Source organism: Phyllobates terribilis, unplaced genomic scaffold (genome assembly GCF_046119375.1).
Source record: "Phyllobates terribilis strain yellow unplaced genomic scaffold, ASM4611937v1 Scaffold_25__1_contigs__length_18738178, whole genome shotgun sequence".
Classification (NCBI taxonomy): Eukaryota; Metazoa; Chordata; class Amphibia; order Anura; family Dendrobatidae; genus Phyllobates; species Phyllobates terribilis.
The window spans coordinates 15,142,785-15,161,466 of record NW_027362785.1 but is presented as its reverse complement, the minus strand read 5'-3'; the positions used below and the strand labels follow the sequence as shown (position 1 = coordinate 15,161,466).

General features: G+C 53.9%; 1 protein-coding gene across 2 annotated transcripts in view; it reads left to right on the top strand.

Moving 5' to 3' along the window:
• Positions 1 to 18,682, top strand: part of WIPI1 (WD repeat domain, phosphoinositide interacting 1) — a 107,496-nt gene that overhangs the window by 11,508 nt on the left and 77,306 nt on the right. For both annotated transcript variants that reach the window (XM_073660364.1, XM_073660365.1), the window contains exons 2-3: positions 10,567 to 10,649; positions 11,552 to 11,721. In XM_073660364.1, the coding sequence (XP_073516465.1) occupies positions 10,567 to 10,649; positions 11,552 to 11,721 (253 nt within the window). The remainder of the gene's footprint in view (positions 1 to 10,566; positions 10,650 to 11,551; positions 11,722 to 18,682) is intronic.

Here is an 18,682-nt window from a genome sequence, read left to right as displayed (position 1 = left end):
CTGTAGATTACTGATGAGGGGCGGTGATGGCTCGGGGGAGGGGCTTCTCTGTAGATTACTGATGAGGGGCGGTGATGGCTCGGGGGAGGGGCTTCTCTGTAGATTACTGATGAGGGGCGGTGATGGCTTCTCTGTAAATCACTGATGAGGGGCGGTGATTGCTCGGGGGGGTGGGAGGCTTCTCTAGATTACTGATGAGGGGCGGTGATGGCTCGGGGGGGGCTTCTCTGTAGATTACTGATGAGGGGCGGTGATGGCTCGGGGGGTGCTTCTCTGTAGGTTACTGATGAGGGGCGGTGATGGCTCGGGGGGGGGGGCTTCTCTGTAGATTACTGATGAGGGGCGGTGATGGCTTCTCTGTAGATTACTGATGAGGGGCGGTGATGGCTCGGGGGGGGGGGGCTTCTCTGTAGATTACTGATGAGGGGCGGTGATGGCTCGGGGGGGGGGCTTCTCTGTAGATTACTGATGAGGGGTGGTGATGGCTCGGGGAGGGGCTTCTCTGTAGATTACTGATGAGGGACGGTGATGGCTTGGGGGGGTGCTTCACTGTAGATTACTGATGAGGGGTGGTGATGGCTCGGGGAGGGGCTTCTCTGTAGATTACTGATGAGGGGCGGTGATGGCTCGGGGAGGGGCTTCTTTGTAGATTACTGATGAGGGGCGGTGATGGCTCGGGGGGGGCTTCTCTGTAGATTACTGATGAGGGGTGGTGATGGCTCGGGGGGGGGGGGGGGCCTTCTCTGTAGATTACTGATGAGGGGCGGTGATGGCTCGGGGGGGTGGGGGGGTTTCTCTGTAGATTACTGATGAGGGGCAGTGATGGCTTCTCTGTAGATTACTGATGAGGGGCGGTGATGGCTCGGGGGAGGGGCTTTTCTGTAGATTACTGATGAGGGGCGGTAATGGCTCGGGGGGGCTTCTCTGTAGATTACTGATGAGGGTTGGTGATGGCTCGGGGGAGGGGCTTCTCTGTAGATTACTGATGAGGGACGGTGATGGCTCGGGGGGGGATTCTCTGTAGATTGCTGATGAGGGGCGGTGATGGCTCGGGGGGGAGGGGCTTCTCTGTAGATTACTGACGAGGGGCGGTGATTGCTCGGGGGGGGCTTCTCTGTAGATTACTGATGAGGGGCGGTGATGGCTCGGGGGGGTGCTTCTCTAGATTACTTATGAGGGGCGGTGATGGCTCGGGGGGGAGACTTCTCTGTAGATTACTGATGAGGGGCGGTGATAGCTCGGGGGGGCTTCTCTGTAGATTACTGATGAGAGGCGGTGATGGCTCGTGGGGGGAGGCTTCTCTGTAGATTACTGATGAGGGGCGGTGATGGCTCGGGGGGGAGGGTTTTCTCTGTAGATTACTGATGAGGGGTGGTGATGGCTCGGGGGTGGGTTTCTCTGTAGATTACTGATGAGGGGTGGTGATGGCTCGGGGGTGGGTTTCTCTGTAGATTACTGATGAGGGGCGGTGATGGCTCGGGGGGGGGGCTTCTCTGTAGATTACTGATGAGGGGCGGTGATGGCTCGGGGGGGAGGCTTCTCTGTAGATTACTGATGAGGGGCGCTGATGGCTCCGGGGGGGTGCTTCTCTGTAAATCACTGATGAGGGGCGGTGATGGCTCGGGGGGTGGGAGGCTTCTCTGTAGATTACTGATGAGGGGCGGTGATGGCTCGGGGAGGGGTGCTTCTCTGTAAATCACTAATGAGGGGCGTTGATGGCTCCGTGGGGCTTCTCTGTAGATTACTGATGAGGGGCGTTGATGGCTCGTGGGGGTTTCTCTGTAGATTACTGATGAGGGGTGGTGATGGCTCGGGGGGGGTTTCTCTGTAGATTACTGATGAGGGGCGGTTATGGCTCGGGGGTGGGGGCTTCTCTGTAGATTACTTTTGAGGGGTGGTGATGGCTCGGGGGGGGGGTGTTTCTCTGTAGATTACTTTTGAGGGGTGGTGATGGCTCAGGGCAGGCTTCTCTGTAGATTACTGATGAGGGGCGGTGATGGCTCGGGGAGGGGCTTCTCTGTAGATTACTGATGAGGGGCGGTGATGGCTCGGGGGGGGCTTCTCTGTAGATTACTTTTGAGGGGTGGTGATGGCTCGGGGCAGGCTTCTCTGTAGATTACTGATGAGGGGCGGTGATGGCTCGGGGGTGGGGCTTCTCTGTAGATTACTGATGAGGGGCGGTGATGGCTCGGGGGTGGGGCTTCTCTGTAGATTACTGATGAGGGGTGGTGATGGCTCGGGTGGGGCTTCTCTGTAGATTACTGATGAGGGGCGGCGATGGCTCGGGGGGGCTTCTCTGTAGATTACTGATGAGGGGTGGTGATGGCTCAGGGAGGGGCTTCTCTGTAGATTAGTGATGAGGGGCGGTGATGGCTCGGGGAGGGGCTTCTTTGTTGATTACTGATGAGGGGCGGTGATGGCTCGGGGAGGGGCTTCTCTGATTACTGATGAGGGGCGGTGATGGCTCGGGGAGGGGCTTCTCTGTAGATAACTGATGAGGGGCGGTGATGGCTCGGGGAGGGGCTTCTCTGTAGATTACTGATGAGGGGCGGTGATGGCTAGTGGGGTGATTCTCTGTAGATTACTGATGAGGGGCGGTGATGACTCGGGGGGGGGGGGGGGACTTCTCTGTAGATAACTGATGAGGGGCGGTGATGGCTTCTCTGTAGATTACTGATGAGGGGCGGTGATAGCTCGGGGGCTTCTCTGTAGATTACTGATGAGGGGCGGTGATGGCTCGGGGGGGGCTTCTCTGTAAATCACTGATGCGGTGATGGCTCGGGGGGGGCTTCTCTGTAGATTACTGATGAGGGGCGGTGATGGCTCGGGGGGGGGCTTTTCTGTAAATCACTGAGGGGCGGTGATGGCTTGGTGGGGGGGGCTTCTCTGTAGATTACTGATGAGGGACGGTGATGGCTCGGGGGGAGCTTCTCTGTAGATTACTGATGAGGGGCGGTGATGGCTCGGGGGAGGGGCTTCTCTATAGATTACTGATGAGGGGCGGTCATGGCTTGGGGGGGCTTCTGTGTAGATTACTGATGAGGGGCTGTGATGGTTTGGGGGGGATGCTTCTCTGTAGATTACTGATGAGGGGCAGTGATGGCTCTGGGGGGAGGCATCTCTGTAGATTACTGATGAGGGGCGGTGATGGCTCGGGGGGGGCTTCTCTGTAGATTACTGATGAGGGGCGTTGATGGCTCTTGGGGGTTTCTCTGTAGATTACTGATGAGGGGCCATGATGGTTTGGGGGGGGGATGCTTCTCTGTAGATTACTGATGAGGGGCGTTGATGGCTCTTGGGGGCTTCTCTGTAGATTACTGATGAGGGGCGGTGATTGCTCGGGGTAGGGGCTTCTCTGTAGATTACTTTTGAGGGGTGGTGATGGCTCGGGGGGGGCTTCTCTGTAGATTACTGATGAGTGGCGGTTATGGCTTGGGTTGGGGGCTTCTCTGTAGATTACTGATGAAGGGTGGTGATGGCTTGGGGGGAGATGTTTCTCTGTAGATTACTGATGAGGGGCGGTGATGGCTCGGGGTGGGGCCTTCTCTATAGATTACTGATGAGGGGCGGTGATGGCTTGGGGGGGCTTCTATGTAGATTACTGATGAGGGGCGGTGATGGCTCTGGGGGGAGGCTTCTCTGTAGATTACTGATGAGGGGCGGTGATGGGTCGGTGGCTTATCTGTATATTACTGATGAGGGGTGGTGATGGCTCGGTGGGGGCTTCTCTGTAGATTACTGATGAGGGGCGGTGGTGGCTCACCGGGGGCTTCTCTGTAGATTACTGATGAGGGGTGGTGATGGCTCGTGGGGGTGTGTTTCTCTGTAGATTACTGATGAGGGGCGGTGATGGCTCGGGGTGGGGCCTTCTCTGTAGATTACTGATGAGGGGCGGTGATTGCTCGGGGTGGGACCTTCTCTGTAGATTACTGATGAGGGGCGGTGATGGCTTGGGGGGGCTTCTATGTAGATTACTGATGAGGGGCGGTGATGGTTTGGGCTGGATGCTTCTCTGTAGATTACTGATGAGGGGCGGTGATGGCTCTGGGGGGAGGCTTCTCTGTAGATTACTGATGAGGGGCGGTAATGGCTCGGGGGGGCTTCTCTGTAGATTACTGATAAGGGGCGTTGATGGCTCGTGGGGGTTTCTCTGTAGATTACTGATGAGGGGCGGTGATTGCTCGGGGTGGGGGCTTCTCTGTAGATTACTTTTGAGGGGTGGTGATGGCTCGGGGGTGCTTCTCTGTAGATTACTGATGAGGGGCGGTGATGGCTCGGGGGGGGCCTTCTCTGTAGATTAGTGATGAGGGGCGGTGATGGCTTGGGGGGGCTTCTATGTAGATTACTGATGAGGGGCGGTGATGGCTCTGGGGGGAGGCTTCTCTGTATATTACTGATGAGGGGTGGTGATGGCTCGGGGGGGGCTTCTCTATAGATTACTGATGAGGGGCGGTGATGGCTCAGGGGGGCTTCTCTGTAGATTACTGATGAGGGGCGGTGATGGCTCGGGGGGGCTCCTCTGTAGATTACTGATGAGGGGCGGTGGTGGCTCACGGGTGGCTTCTCTGTAGATTACTGATGAGGGGCGGTGATGGCTCGGGGGGGGAGGGGGGGCTTCCATGTAGAATACTGATGAGGGGCGGTGATGGCTCGGGGGGGGGGGCTTCCATGTAGATTACTGATGAGGGGCGATGATGGCTCGGGGGGGGGGGGCTTCCATGTAGATTACTGATGAGGGGCGGTGATGGCTCAGGGGGGGCTACTTTGTAGATTACTGATGAGGGGCGGTGATGGCTCGGGGGGGTGCTTCTCTGTAGATTACTGATGAGGGGTGGTGATGGCTCGGGGAGGGGCTTATATGTAGATTACTGATGAGGGGCGGTGATGGCTCGGGGGGGAGGCTTCTCTGTAGATTACTGATGAGGGGTGGTGATGGCTCCGGGGGGGTGGGGCTTCTGATGAGGAGCGGTAATCGCTCGGGGGGGGGGAGGGCTCCTCTGTAGATTACTGATGAGGGGCGGTGATGGCTCTGGGTGGGGCTTCTCTGTAGATTACTGATGAGGGGCGGTGATGGCTCGGGGGGGGGAGGCTTCTCTGTAGATTACTGGTGAGGGGTGGTGATGGCTCGGGGGGGCTTCTCTGTAGATTAATGATGAGGGGGGGGAGGCTTCTCTGTAGATTACTGGTGAGGGGTGGTGATTGCTCGTGGAGGGGGTGTTGGGCTTCTCTAGATTATTGATGAGGGGCGGTGATGGCTGGGGGAGGGGGCTTCTCTGTAGATTACTGTTGAGGGGTGGTGATGGCTCGGGGGGGTGCTTCTCTGTAGATTACTGATGAGGGGCGGTGATGGCTCGGGGGGGGCTTCTGTGTAGATTATTGATGAGGGGCGGTGATGGCTCGGGGAGGGGCTTCTCTGTAGATTACTGATGAGGGGTGGTGATGGTTCGGGGGGGTGAGGCTTCTCTGTAGATTACTGATGAGGGGTGGTGATGGTTCGGGGGGGTGAGGCTTCTCTGTAGATTACTGATGAGGGGCGGTGATGGCTCGGGGGGGGCCTCTCTGTATGTTACTAATGGGGGGGGGCTTCTCTGTAGACTACCGATGAGGGGCGGTGATGGCTCGGGGGGGGCGCTTCTCTGTAGATTACTGATGAGGAGCGGTGATGGCTCAAGGGGGGGCTTGTATATAGATAACTGATGAGGGGCGGTGATGGCTCGGGGGGGTCTTCTCTGTAGATTACTGATGAGGGGCAGTGATGGCTCGGGGGGGCTTCTCTGTAGATTACTGATGAGGGGCGGTGATGGCTCAGGGGGGGCTTCTCTGTAGATTACTGATGGGTGGTGATGGCTCGGGGGTCTTCTCTGTAGATTACTGATTAGGGGCGGTGATGGCTCAGGGGTCTTCTCTGTAGATTACTGATGAGGGGCGGTGATGGCTCAGGGGGGTCTTTTCTGTAGATTACTGATGAGGGGCGGTGATGGCTCAGGGGGGGCTTCTCTGTAGATTACTGATGAGGGGCGGTGATGGCTCAGGGGGGGCTTCTCTGTAGATTACTGATGAGGGGCGGTGATGGCTCAGGGGGGGCTTCTCTGTAGATTACTGATGAGGGGCGGTGATGGCTCAGGGGGGCTTCTCTGTAGATTACTGATGAGGGGCGGTGATAGCTCGGGGGTGGTTTCTCTGTAGATTACTGATGAGGGGCGGTGATGGCTCGGGGGGGTGGCTAATCTGTAGATTACGGATGAGGGGCGGTGATGGCTCGGGGGGGTAGGGGCTTCTCTGTAGATTACTGATGAGGGGCGGTGATGGCTGGGGGGGTTTCTCTGTAGATTACTGATGAGGGGCGGTGATGGCTTCTCTGTAGATTACTGATGAGGGGCGGTGATGGCTCGGGGGGAGGTTTCTCTGTAGATTACTGATGAGGGGCGGTGATGGCTCGGGGGGTTTCTCTGTAGATTACTGATGAGGGGCGGTGATGGCTCGGGGGGGGAGCTTCTCTGTAGATTACTGATGAGGGGCGGTGTTGGCTCGGTGGGGGCTTCTCCGTAGATTACTGATGAGGGGCGGTGATGGCTCGGGAGGGGTTTCTCTGTAGATTACTGATGAGGGGTGGTGATGGCTCGGGGCGGGGGCTTCTCTGTAGATTACTGATGAGGGGCAGTGAGGGCTCGGGGTGGGGGGGGAGGCTTCTCTGTAGATTACTGGTGAGGGGTGGTGATGGCTCGGGGGGGGGGGAGGCCTCTCTGTAGATTACTGATGAGGGGATGTGATGGCTCGCGGGTGGGGTAGGCTTCTCTGTAGATTACTGGTGAGGGGTGGTGATGGCTGGGGGAGGGGGCTTCTCTCTAGATTACTGATGAGGAACGGTGATGGCTCGGGGTGGGGGGGGCTTCTCTCTAGATTACTGATGAGGGGCGGTAATGGGTCAGGGGGGCTTCTCTGTAGATTACTGATGAGGGGTGGTGATGGGTCAGGGGGGACTTCTCTGTAGATTACTGATGAGGGGTGGTAATGGGTCGGGGGGTCTTCTCTGTAGATTACTGATGAGGGGCGGTGATGGCTCGGGCGGGGGGGCTTCTCTGTAGATTACTGATGAGGGGTGGTGATGGCTCGGGGGGGGCTTCTCTGTAGATTACTGATGAGGGGCGGTTACGGCTTGGGGTGGGGGCTTCTCTGTAGATTACTGATGAGGGGCGGTGATGGCTCGGGGTGGGGCCTTCTCTGTAGATTACTGATGAGGGGCGGTGTTGGCTCGGGGGGGACTTCTCTATAGATTACTGATGAGGGGCGGTGATGGCTCTGGGGGGAGGCTTCTCTGTAGATTACTGATGAGGGGTGGTGATGGCTCAGGGGGGAGGCTTCTCTGTAGATTACTGGTGAGGGGTGGTGATGGCTCGGGGGGGCTTCTCTGTAGATTAATGATGAGGGGCGGTGATGGCTCGGGGGGGCTTCTCTGTAGGTTACTGATGAGGAGCAGTGATGGCTCGTGGGGGAGGCTTCTCTGTAGATTACTGATGAGGGGTGGTGATGGCTCGGGGGTCTTCTCTGTAGATTACTAATGAGGGGCGGTGATGGCTCAGGGGTCTTGTCTGTAGATTACTGATGAGGGGCGGTGATGGCTCAGGGGGGGCTTCTCTGTAGATTACTGATGAGGGGCGGTGATGGCTCATGTGGGGCTTCTCTGTAGATTACTGATGAAGGGTGGTGATGGCTCGGGGGGGGTGTTTCTCTGTAGATTACTGATGAGGGGCGGTGATGGCTCAGGGTGGGGCCTTCTCTGTAGATTACTGATGAGGGGCGGTGTTGGCTCGGGGGGGACTTCTCTATAGATTACTGATGAGGGGCGGTGATGGCTCGGGGGGGGCTTCTATGTAGATTACTGATGAGGGGCGGTGATGGCTCTGTGGGGAGGCTTCTCTGTATATTACTGATGAGGGGCGGTGATGGCTCGGGGGGGGCTTCTCTATAGATTACTGATGAGGGGCGGTGATGGCTCGGGTGGGGGTCTTCTCTGTAGATTACTGATGAGGGGCGGTGATGGCTCGGGTGGGGGTCTTCTCTGTAGATTCCTGATGAGGGGCGGTGATGGCTCGGGGGGGCTTCTCTGTAGATTACTGATGAGGGGCGGTGATGGCTTGGTGGGGGGGTGAGGTTTCTCTGTAGATTACTGATGAGGGGCGGTGATGGCTCGGGGGGGGGGGCTTCTCTGTTGATTACTAATGGGGGGCTTCTCTGTAGACTACCGATGAGGGGCGGTGATGTTTCGGGTGGGAGGGGGGGTGAGGCTTCTCTGTAGATTACTGATGAGGGGCGGTGATGGCTCGGGGGGTCTTCTCTGTAGATTAATGATGAGGGGTGGTGATGGCTCGGGGGGGTCTTCTCTGTAGATTACTGATGAGGGGCGGTGATGGCTCGGGAGGGGTTTCTCTGTAGATTACTGATGAGAGGCGGTGATGGCTCTGTGGGGAGGGGCTTCTCTGTAGATTACTAATGAGGGGCGGTGATGGCTCGGTGGGGGGGCTTCTCTGTAGATTACTGATGAGGGGCGGTGATGGCTCGGGGGGGAGGCTTCTCTGTAGATTACTGATGAGGGGCGGTGATGGCTTCTCTGTAGATTACTGATGAGGGGCAGTGATGGCTCGTGGGGGAGGCTTCTCTGTAGATTACTGATGAGGGGCGGTGATGGCTTCTCTGTAGATTACTGATGAGGGGCGGTGATGGCTCGGGGGGGAGGCTTCTCTGTAGATTACTGATGAGAGGCGGTGGTGGCTCGGGGGGGGGGCTTCTCTGTAGATCACTGATGAGGGGCTGTGATGGCTCGGGAAGGGGGGGGAAGGAGGCTTCTCTGTAGATTACTGGTGAGGGGTGGTGATGGTTCGGGGGGGGGCTTCTCTGTAGATTACTGATGAGGGGCAGTGATGGCTCGGGGGGGGGGCTTCTCTGTAGATTACTGATGAGGGGTGTTGATGGCTCGGGGTGGGGGGGGCTTCTCTGTAGATTACTGATGAGGGGCGGTGATGGCTCGGGGGGGCGGGGGTGGTGTTCCTTGCAGATTACTGATAAGGGGCGGTGATGGGTCGGGGGGGTGGTGTTCTCTGTAGATTACTGATGAGGGACGATGATGGGTCGGGGGGGGGCTTCTCTATAGATTACTGATGAGGGGCGGTGAAGGCTCGGAGGGGGGGGCTTCTCTGTAGATTACTGATGATCAGCGGTGATTGTTCGAGGGGGGGGCTTCTCTGTAGATTACTGATGAGGGGTGATGATGGCTCGGGGAGGGGCTTCTCTGTAGATTACTGATGAGGGGTGATGATGGCTCGGGGGGGGAGGCTTCTCTGTTGATTACTGATGAGGGGCGGTGATGGGTCAGGTGGGGGGCTTCTCTGTAGATTAGTGATGAGGGGTGGTAATGGCTCGGGGGGGCATCTCTGTAGATTACTGATGAGGGGCGGTGATGGCTCGGGGGGGCATCTCTGTAGATTACTGATGAGGGGCGGTGATGGCTCGGGGGGGCCTTCTCTGTAGATTACTGATGAGGGGCGGTAATGACTCGGTGGGGTGGGGGGGACTTCTCTGTAGATTACTGATGAGGGGCTGTGATGGCTCGGGGGGGAGGCTTCTCTGTAGATTACTGATGAGGGGCGGTGATGGCTCTGGGGGGAGGCTTCTCTGTAGATTACTGATGAGGGGCCATGATGGCTCGGGAAGGGGGGGGGGGGGAGGCTTCTCTGTAGATTACTGGTGAGGGGTGGTGATGGTTTGGGGGGGGGGGCTTCTCTGTAGATTACTGATGAGGGGCAGTGATGGCTCGGGGGGGGGGAGGCTTCTCTGTAGATTACTGATGAGGGGCAGTGATGGCTCGGGGGGGGAGGCTTCTCTGTAGATTACTGATGAGGGGCGGTGATGGCTCTGGGGGGGGGGCTTCTCTGTAGATTACTGATGAGGGGCGGTGATGGCTCGGGGTGGCTTCTCTGTAGATTACTGATGAGGGGTGGTGATGGCTCGGGGGGGGTGGGGGCTTCTCTGTAGATTACTGATGAGGGGCGGTGATGGCTCGGGGGGGGGCTTCTCTGTAGATTACTTATGAGGGGCGATGATGGCTCGGGGAGGGGCTTCTCTGTAGATTACTGATGAGGGGCGGTGATGGCTCTGGGGGGGAGGCTTCTCTGTAGATTACTGATGAGGGGCGGTGATGGCTCTGGGGGGGGGCTTCTCTGTAGATTACTGATGAGGGGCGGTGATGGCTCGGGGGGAGGCTTCTCTGTAGATTACTGATGAGGGGCGGTGATGGCTCTGGGGGGGGCTTCTCTGTAGATTACTGATGAGGGACGGTGATGGCTCGGGGGGGGGGAGGCTTCTCTGGAAATTACTGATGAGGGGCGGTCATCACTCGGGGGAGGGGTTTCTCTGTAGATTACTGATGAGGGGTGGTGATGGCTCGGGGGAGGGCTTCTCCGCAGATTACTAATGAGGGGTGGTGGTGATGGTTCTGGGGGGCTTCTCCGGAGGTTCTAAGGTTGCATGTGACCTCTTAACCTTTTTTCCTTGCCGCATTGGTTTTTGCAGGTCCCTCGCGATTGGGATGAAGTCGGGGTACAAGCTCTTCTCTCTGTCCTCGGTGGAGCAGCTCGATCTCGTCCATGAAAATGGTAAAGATCTGAATATCTGTAGAAGGGGGCGGTCGGGGGCTGGGTGTCTGATAACCGCTCAGGACTCCTTATATAAAGCTACATTCACACTACGTCATGAAAAGCTCCTTTTCCTTAAGCAGCATTAAGACTTTTGGAAAACCTTTTTTTTTTTAGGAAGTTTTGCAGTCTTTTGACTGGACATGGTCCTTCAGGATCTGTTTTCAAGTTGCCTTTTTTCCCATAAGTGTTATTTCAAAACGTCTTCAGGAGTAAAAAACTCCATGTAAGCAACAAAGTGGACTTCACTTTAAATGTGTAGGAAGCGTTTTTGAGGAGGATTTTGGAAAGGATCTGCTCCAAAAGAAATGGCGTCAACATAGCCTAAAGCTGCAACATAGCCTAAAGGTGGTCCAAGGCCTCAGCAAATGGTCAGCTGCGACCACGGCAGGAGAGATGTAGTGTTGTGACAATCATTCGAGATGTCTCTCGTGGCTTGGCGTACCCGCCCGCTTTGTGGCTTTGGCTTCCCCCCCAAACCTCTGCCTCGTGGCTTTGCCCCCCCTGCCTCGTGGCTTTGGCCCCCCAATCCTCTGCCTCATGGCTTGCCCCCCCTGCCTCGTGGCTTTGGCCCCCCAATCCTCTGCCTCATGGTTTGCCCCCCCCTGCCTCGTGGCTTTTGCCCCCCAATCCTCTGCCTCATGGCTTGCCCGACCAGCCTCGTGGCTTTGACCCCCCCAATCCTCTGCCTCATAGCTTGCCCACCAGCCTCGTGGCTTTCGCCCCCCAATCCTCTGCCTCATGGCTTCCCCCCCCCCCCCCTGCCTCATGGCTTGCCCCCCAATCCTCTGCCTCATGGCTTGCCTCCCCTGCCTCGTGGCTTTCTTTCTTGCCCATCTCATTTTTATACATGTCTTTTGTAGATGATCTCTCAGACGTATACATCGTTGAGCGTCTCTTCTCCAGCAGTCTCGTGGTAGTCGTCAGTCACTCCAAGCCTCGTCAAATGAATGTCTTCCATTTTAAGAAGGGAACAGAAATCTGCAACTACAACTATTCTGGCAACATCCTGTCCATCAGACTAAACCGTCAGGTAGGTGGCGGCGTCCTGTAACCAGGGTGGTCTCTGACCCGCAGTAAATGAAAAGTGGGGTAGAGGTGTCTGCATTCTCGTTACCGACGTTCAACCTCACAAGTCCTAAAAATGAGAGATGTCTTAAATCTCCACCCCTGCTCATTTGGAAGAGGCTACATAGAACTCACTTTTGCTTTCCCCTAACAAGGAATTTTTATTACCACCATAAAACGTCAGCAAGCATACTGGTATACCCTGGATTTTCCCTCCAAAATCCTATTGTCTAACTGTACAAACTTTTAATGTCGATTTTAATAGTGCACATGACTGTCACAAACACAGGGACCACATTTTTGGGATGTTTACCTTTTTCCAATTGTGATGGTGTGGTTTTCGTGGCTGGAAGACTAAGAGGAACCTGGGAAATGGGTTCTGAGCTTCTGAGCGCCATAGAGATATCATATTTGATATCCATCTTCATGAATATTGGTGACGGCAAACATGATGTCTCCATCTTGGATGTGGGACACCCCCATACCAAGATATGAAATCTGAAGGATTTTTATGTCTTGTGCAGCTGGGTGGGTTCACAAAACCGAGCCCCCGTGTGAGGTAAACTACATGGGTGTCTCCTAGAGTTTTGGCCCCTTACTAAAAACCGGAACGGCCATTTTACTTCATTCTTACCCGGGAAGTCAGACGCATGCACTCCTCGCTGCGTGGAGGAATCACACCTAATTTCCGGGGAGCCGCCCCCCCCCCCCCACACACAGAATCTGAGACCATCACCTCGTGGCGCAGGTTTTGCTATTACTTATCCCTTTTATTTTAATAACTGTTTTATGCATATATGTAAATTGTCTCTTTTATAATATCTTGTATATCTTTTGTAAACACTGCCCACTTTCGGGAGTAAATCATTATTATTTACCAGCTTCGTTCTTCTTGTCCTATGTCGAGCAAACACGTTCCTCACCCGCTAATTCACGTTACCTACCAGGTACCCCATCCACCTGTTAAGCGATCGGTGGTGGCAGTATACCAGTATTTATGTGATATTGTGGTTTGAGGGTGGCTGGACGGAGGTATATATATACGTTCCTGGAAGGAACATACGTCCTGTCACATCACGTGCCACAATAGTCAACATAAATTAGAGCAGCTGCGCCCTGTTGCTTATCCTCGGTCAATACCTTGTTTGACCAGCAGGATAAGGGGGCGCCAGAGGGCTGCAAGGTCTGACCAAGTGTTTTTCGTGACAGGGCCTCTCCTCTATTATGCGGGGGCGGACGTGTGGGGGGAGGGGCCCTCTCCTCTATAATGCGGGGGCCGACGTGTGGGGGGGGGCCCTCTCCTCTATAATGCGGGGGCGGACGTGTGGGGGGGGCCCTCTCCTCTATAATGCGGGGGCGGACGTGTGGGGGGGGGCCCTCTCCTCTATTATGTGGGGGCGGACGTGTGGAGGGGGCCCTCTCCTCTACTATGCGGGGGCGGACGTGTGGGGGGGGCCCTCTCCTCTATTATGCGGGGGCGGACGTGTGGGGGGGGCCCTCTCCTCTATTATGCGGGGGCGGACGTGTGGGGGGGGCCCTCTCTATTATGCGGGGGCGGACGTGTGGGGGGGGCCCTCTCCTCTATTATGCGGGGGCGGACGTGTGGGGGGGGCCCTCTCCTCTATAATGCGGGGGCGGACGTGTGGGGGGGGGCCCTCTCCTCTATTATGTGGGGGCGGACGTGTGGGGGGGGCCCTCTCCTCTACTATGCGGGGGCGGACGTGTGGGGGGGGCCCTCTCCTCTATTATGCGGGGGCGGACGTGTGGGGGGGCCCTCTCCTCTATTATGCGGGGGCGGACGTGTGGGGGGGGCCCTCTCCTCTATAATGCGGGGGCGGACGTGTGGGGGGGGGCCCTCTCCTCTATTATGTGGGGGCGGACGTGTGGGGGGGGCCCTCTCCTCTACTATGCGGGGGCGGACGTGTGGGGGGGGCCCTCTCCTCTATTATGCGGGGGCGGACGTGTGGGGGGGGCCCTCTCCTCTATTATGCGGGGGCGGACTTGTGTGTGGGGGGCCTCTCCTCTACTATGCGGGGGCAGACGTGTGTGGGGGGCCCTCTCCTCTGTTACGTGGGGACGGACGGGGGGAGGGGGTGTTCCCCTCTATTACCAATTACCAGTACACACCACCAGCCTATCTGAGGCCACGAGTCTGTTGCTGGCAGCACAGTGATGTTTCAGTGTGGGGTCGCGGTGGGGGACGTTTCAGTGTGGGGTCGCGGTGGGGGACGTTTCCGTGTGGGGTCACAGTGGGGGACATCACTATTCTATGTTTTGCTCCTTCCTCGGGTTATTATCGGCCTCTTAAGGTTTTTATATGACAACAAATGCATTAATGTATTAGGAAATGACCAAACAATTGTGAGAGAAGGTGGGGGGGGTGCTGGGCATGGCTGAACTTTATTAATAGGGGAGGCGGAAGAATGAGGTAAAGGGGGGTGGGGAAGGGTTAGAGGGGATCCACATAGACTTCACTGTCTCCTTCCTCGTTGTATTACATCCCATTGCTGTGACGATCATCCAGGCTTGTTCTCTACTCTGACTGGTGAGGAGCCTTTCATCCTGGCTTGTTTGAGGTTTCATCCTGGCTTGTTTTGAGGTTTCATCCTGGCTTGTTTTGAGGTTTCATCCTGGCTTGTTTTGAGGTTTCATCCTGGCTTGTTTTGAGGTTTCGTCCTGGCTTGTTGGAGGTTTCGTCCTGGCTTGTTGGAGGTTTCGTCCTGGCTTGTTGGAGGTTTCGTCCTGGCTTGTTGGAGGTTTCGTCCTGGCTTGTTGGAGGTTTCGTCCTGGCTTGTTGGAGGTTTCGTCCTGGCTTGTTGGAGGTTTCGTCCTGGCTTGTTGGAGGTTTCGTCCTGGCGGGACACTTTTATACCAACAGGACCAATCATTGGAATATTTGTGGGATGTATTATTCCTGATGGAGTAGTTGTATTCATATCTATTCTGTAGAGACTTTTCTATCTTTCCGGTCAGTGGAGACCGTTCTGGTTGTTTCCATTTGGATGCGATGATAATTTTTGTAGCTAATAAGAGATGTACAGTAGTGTTCACAATACCAGCCGTCCAATATGACTGACAGAATTTATACCAAAAACAGGGATTAATCCGATCACCACATGTCAGACAATTCACCCGCCGGTGCCGTAGATTGTAAGAAAACCCCCAGACTCCGCATTCATCATCTGCAGGTTTCTGGGGGTTTGATGTGTATCTGAATAATTAATTGTACGGGGAGTGTTCAATATAATATCAGTGTGGAGGTCAATCAGTGAGGTCAATCATTCTGTGAGGAAACGGGTGAATCAGGTGGCCCTTATTTAAGGGTGAAGCAGCACATGTTGGACATGCATTTCTCCTTGAAAGCCTGAGAAATATGGGTCGTTCCAGACATTGTTCAGAAGAACAGCGTACTCTGATTATAAAGTTAATTGGAGAGGGTAAAACTTATAAAGAAGTGCAGACAATGATCGGCTGCTCAGCTAAAATGATCTCCGATGCTTTACAATGGAAAACCAGAGAGACGTGGAAGAACGCGGAAGACTACCTTTCAATGGATGGAAGAATAGCCAGAATGGTAAAGGCTCAGCCAGTGATCAGCTCCAGGATGATCACAGTCTCCAGTTACCTGTGAGGACTGTGACAGTTAGAGGACGCCTATGTGAAGCTAATCTCTTACCAAGAAGTCTCTGTAAAGTCCCACTGTTAGAAAAAAAACAAAACCATGTACTGAAGCGGATACAATTTGCCAAACACATCAACTGGCCTAAAGAGAAATGGAGAAACATTTTGTGGACTGATGAAAGGAAAATTGTTCTTTTTGGGTCCAAGGGCAGCAGACAGTTCGTCAGATGACCCCCAAACTCTGCATTTAGCCACAGTACACCCTGCAGACAGTGAAGCATGGTGGTGAAGGATCATTATGTGGGCATGTTTCTCTTACTATAGTGCCGGACCTATTTACCGCATACCAGGGATCATGGACCAGTTTGCTGATATTAAAATACTTGAAGAGGTCATGTTGTCTTACACTGAAGAGGCTATGTCCTTGAAATAGGAGTTTCACCAAGACAACGACCCTAAACACACCAGTAAACCAGCAAAATCTTGGTTCCAGTCCAACAAAATTGAGGTTATGGAGTGGCCAGCCCAATCCCCGGACTTTAATCGGATAGGAGACTTGTAGGGGGACATCAAAAATGCCTTTTGAGGCAAAGTCAACAAATGCCAAGAAATTTTGGGATGCGTTTTTAGAAAATAGAGCATGTCACTTCTTTCAGCGTTGTTTCACCCATAGGAAGTAATGGGTAGAGAGAAAAAAACGCAGCGTTTGATGGGACAATATGGGTTCTATTTTGTGATTAACCATCTTGTCTTGGTCACTGAGATGATAGTTTGGATTAGGACAGTTTAATTAAACTAGTGATATGTAGAGTAAACATTAGCTGAGCTACATATGAGATTGAAAAATGCCTGTGTAACTGAATGGCAGACCCCATAGTGTGAAGTAAATAGTGTCCTACAAACTCAATGCATTGCCAGTGTCTAAACTACTCCTGAGCAATTCACTTCCTCCACTATGCCAAAAAACAGAATGAGAGATTTTTTTTCACAGAACTTTATGTGCATGCATGAATAGAGACAGAAGGACAGTGAAAAAATGCATCAAAAAACGCAGAAAAACCTGCATTTTTGACGCAGCTGTTTTTCTGCCAGAGAAAAGTTGTTAGCTGCTGAAAAAACACAACGTGTGTGAACATGGCCTTAGTGTGGGGAAGCTTGGTAAGTTTTGTATGAAGAATTAGAGAGGCGAGATGGAGCTTGTCGTATGTCTGTCTGATTCCCATAATTGGAGAAACCATTTGTGTCTGGCTTGTCCTGTTGGGTGGGTGACGTCCTGCGTGTTGGGTGAGTGACGTCCTGCGTGTTGGGTGAGTGGCGTCCTGCGTGTTGGGTGAGTGGCGTCCTGCGTGTTGGGGGAGTGGCGTCCTGCGTGTTGGGGGAGTGGCGTCCTGCGTGTTGGGGGAGTGGCGTCCTGCGTGTTGGGGGAGTGGCGTCCTGCGTGTTGGGTGATCCCCGCCGCCTCTTCTGCTCTTATACAGAACGTGTTTTGCTATTCTGGCCTCTTATTTTTCCATATAAATCTGGACATTTGTTGCTGTAGTTTCTTACCCAGGTGACCGGAATGATCGGGGGATTGTAGGGAATATCTAGAATATTCCGGGAGAGTAAACATTTAGTATAAGGTTCTCTTTCCTAACCCGCTCTTATCACAGTTGGATCGGTAATTCCTCTGCATGGTCTTAGATATTCTGTAAGTTTTCCTTCATCATTGCTGGACCTGGATCTATATCCCCAAATGTGGAGTGTTGTTTTCTTCCCATTTAAAGTTTTACTTATTTCTTAATTCTTTCTTGTTTCTTATTCTGGAAGAAACTTAGTATTTTAGATTTCTGAGTTTATTTTGTATAATGAGGTGTCTGACGACAGTGAATTTATTATAGAGATTAATCTCGTCAGTATATGAGGTAGTTTTATGCCGTCTGACGCTGGCAGGTCTCCCCTTTGTGCCGTCTGACGCTGGCAGGTCTCCCCTTTGTGCCGTCTGACGCTGGCAGGTCTCCCCTTTGTGCCGTCTGACGCTGGCAGGTCTCCCCTTTGTGCCGTCTGATGCTGGCAGGTCTCCCCTTTGTGCCGTCTGACGCTGGCAGGTCTCCCCTTTGTGCCGTCTGACGCTGGCAGGTCTCCCCTTTGTGCCGTCTGACGCTGGCAGGTCTCCCCTTTGTGCCGTCTGACGCTGGCAGGTCTCCCCTTTGTGCCGTCTGACGCTGGCAGGTCTCCCTTTGATGTTATTGTTTGATCTTTTAGATTCCATTATTATGGCAAATAGAAGGGGTGAGCGGGCGCCTGGTCTCGTGCCATTGGAGATGGAAGTTTGATGAGAAGTAGTCATTGGCTAGTACATCAGCTGAGGGGACTGAGTATAAGACCATGATGCTTTTTAATATTAGTCCAGTAAATCCACATTTTTCTAAAGTTGACGGCATAAATCCCCCAGTTACTCTGCCGCACGCCGTCCCTGCATCCAGAGATTGGGGCACAGAAGACATTCGGGGAAGGGAAACCCGGTCAATGACTCTTCTAGTGGAGTCAGAGACTTGTCCTTCACTGATGAAACCAACCTGGCCGGGGTGAACCCCACTAGGGACGACTCTTACAAGCCTTGGGGCGTAAACCTTTCCACCTGTGTTTAGTAGATCTAGGCCTGTAGCTGGTCACTGTGGTTGGATCTGCACCACTTTTACGTATAATTACAACTGTGGCCTTCAGCATCTTTGGGAAAACTTCCATCTATTGCTGATTTATTTAGGATGTCGGTTAATGGAGAAATGATTAGGTCTTCAGATGTTTGTAGGTATTCGTTAGAAAACCCATCAGATACTTACCCTTCCCCTTCTTCAGTGCCCTGAGGACCTCATCTTCTGTAAATGGTCTTCTCAGGTTGGATAACTTGTTCTTCACATATTGTGGGGAGGTTGATATTTTTTTTTTTGGGCCGTGGAGCGTTTGTATCTTCTGTTAGATGATAAAGTTGTGTATAATAGGAGGCAAAGGCTTTTTATTATTTTTTTGGGGGTGTGTTATTAGATTCTTATTGTCTATGAATTATTTTATTTCTAATCCTTTTAACGCTATCAGCCATTAATTTGGTATCTTTGTTATCCGAATAATAATGATTTATTATAACTGATTGGATCCACTTGTCTAATAGGGATTTGATGTCTATTCTGAGTTGTAGAATTAGTTGGTGGATTTTATGGGAAGATTTAACTCCCGGGGCTTCTTCTACATCATCTAGTTTATTGGACATGGTGTTATTTTTTCTCGGGTTATCTTGTGTTGGGTGACGGGGAGATACGAGACCTCGT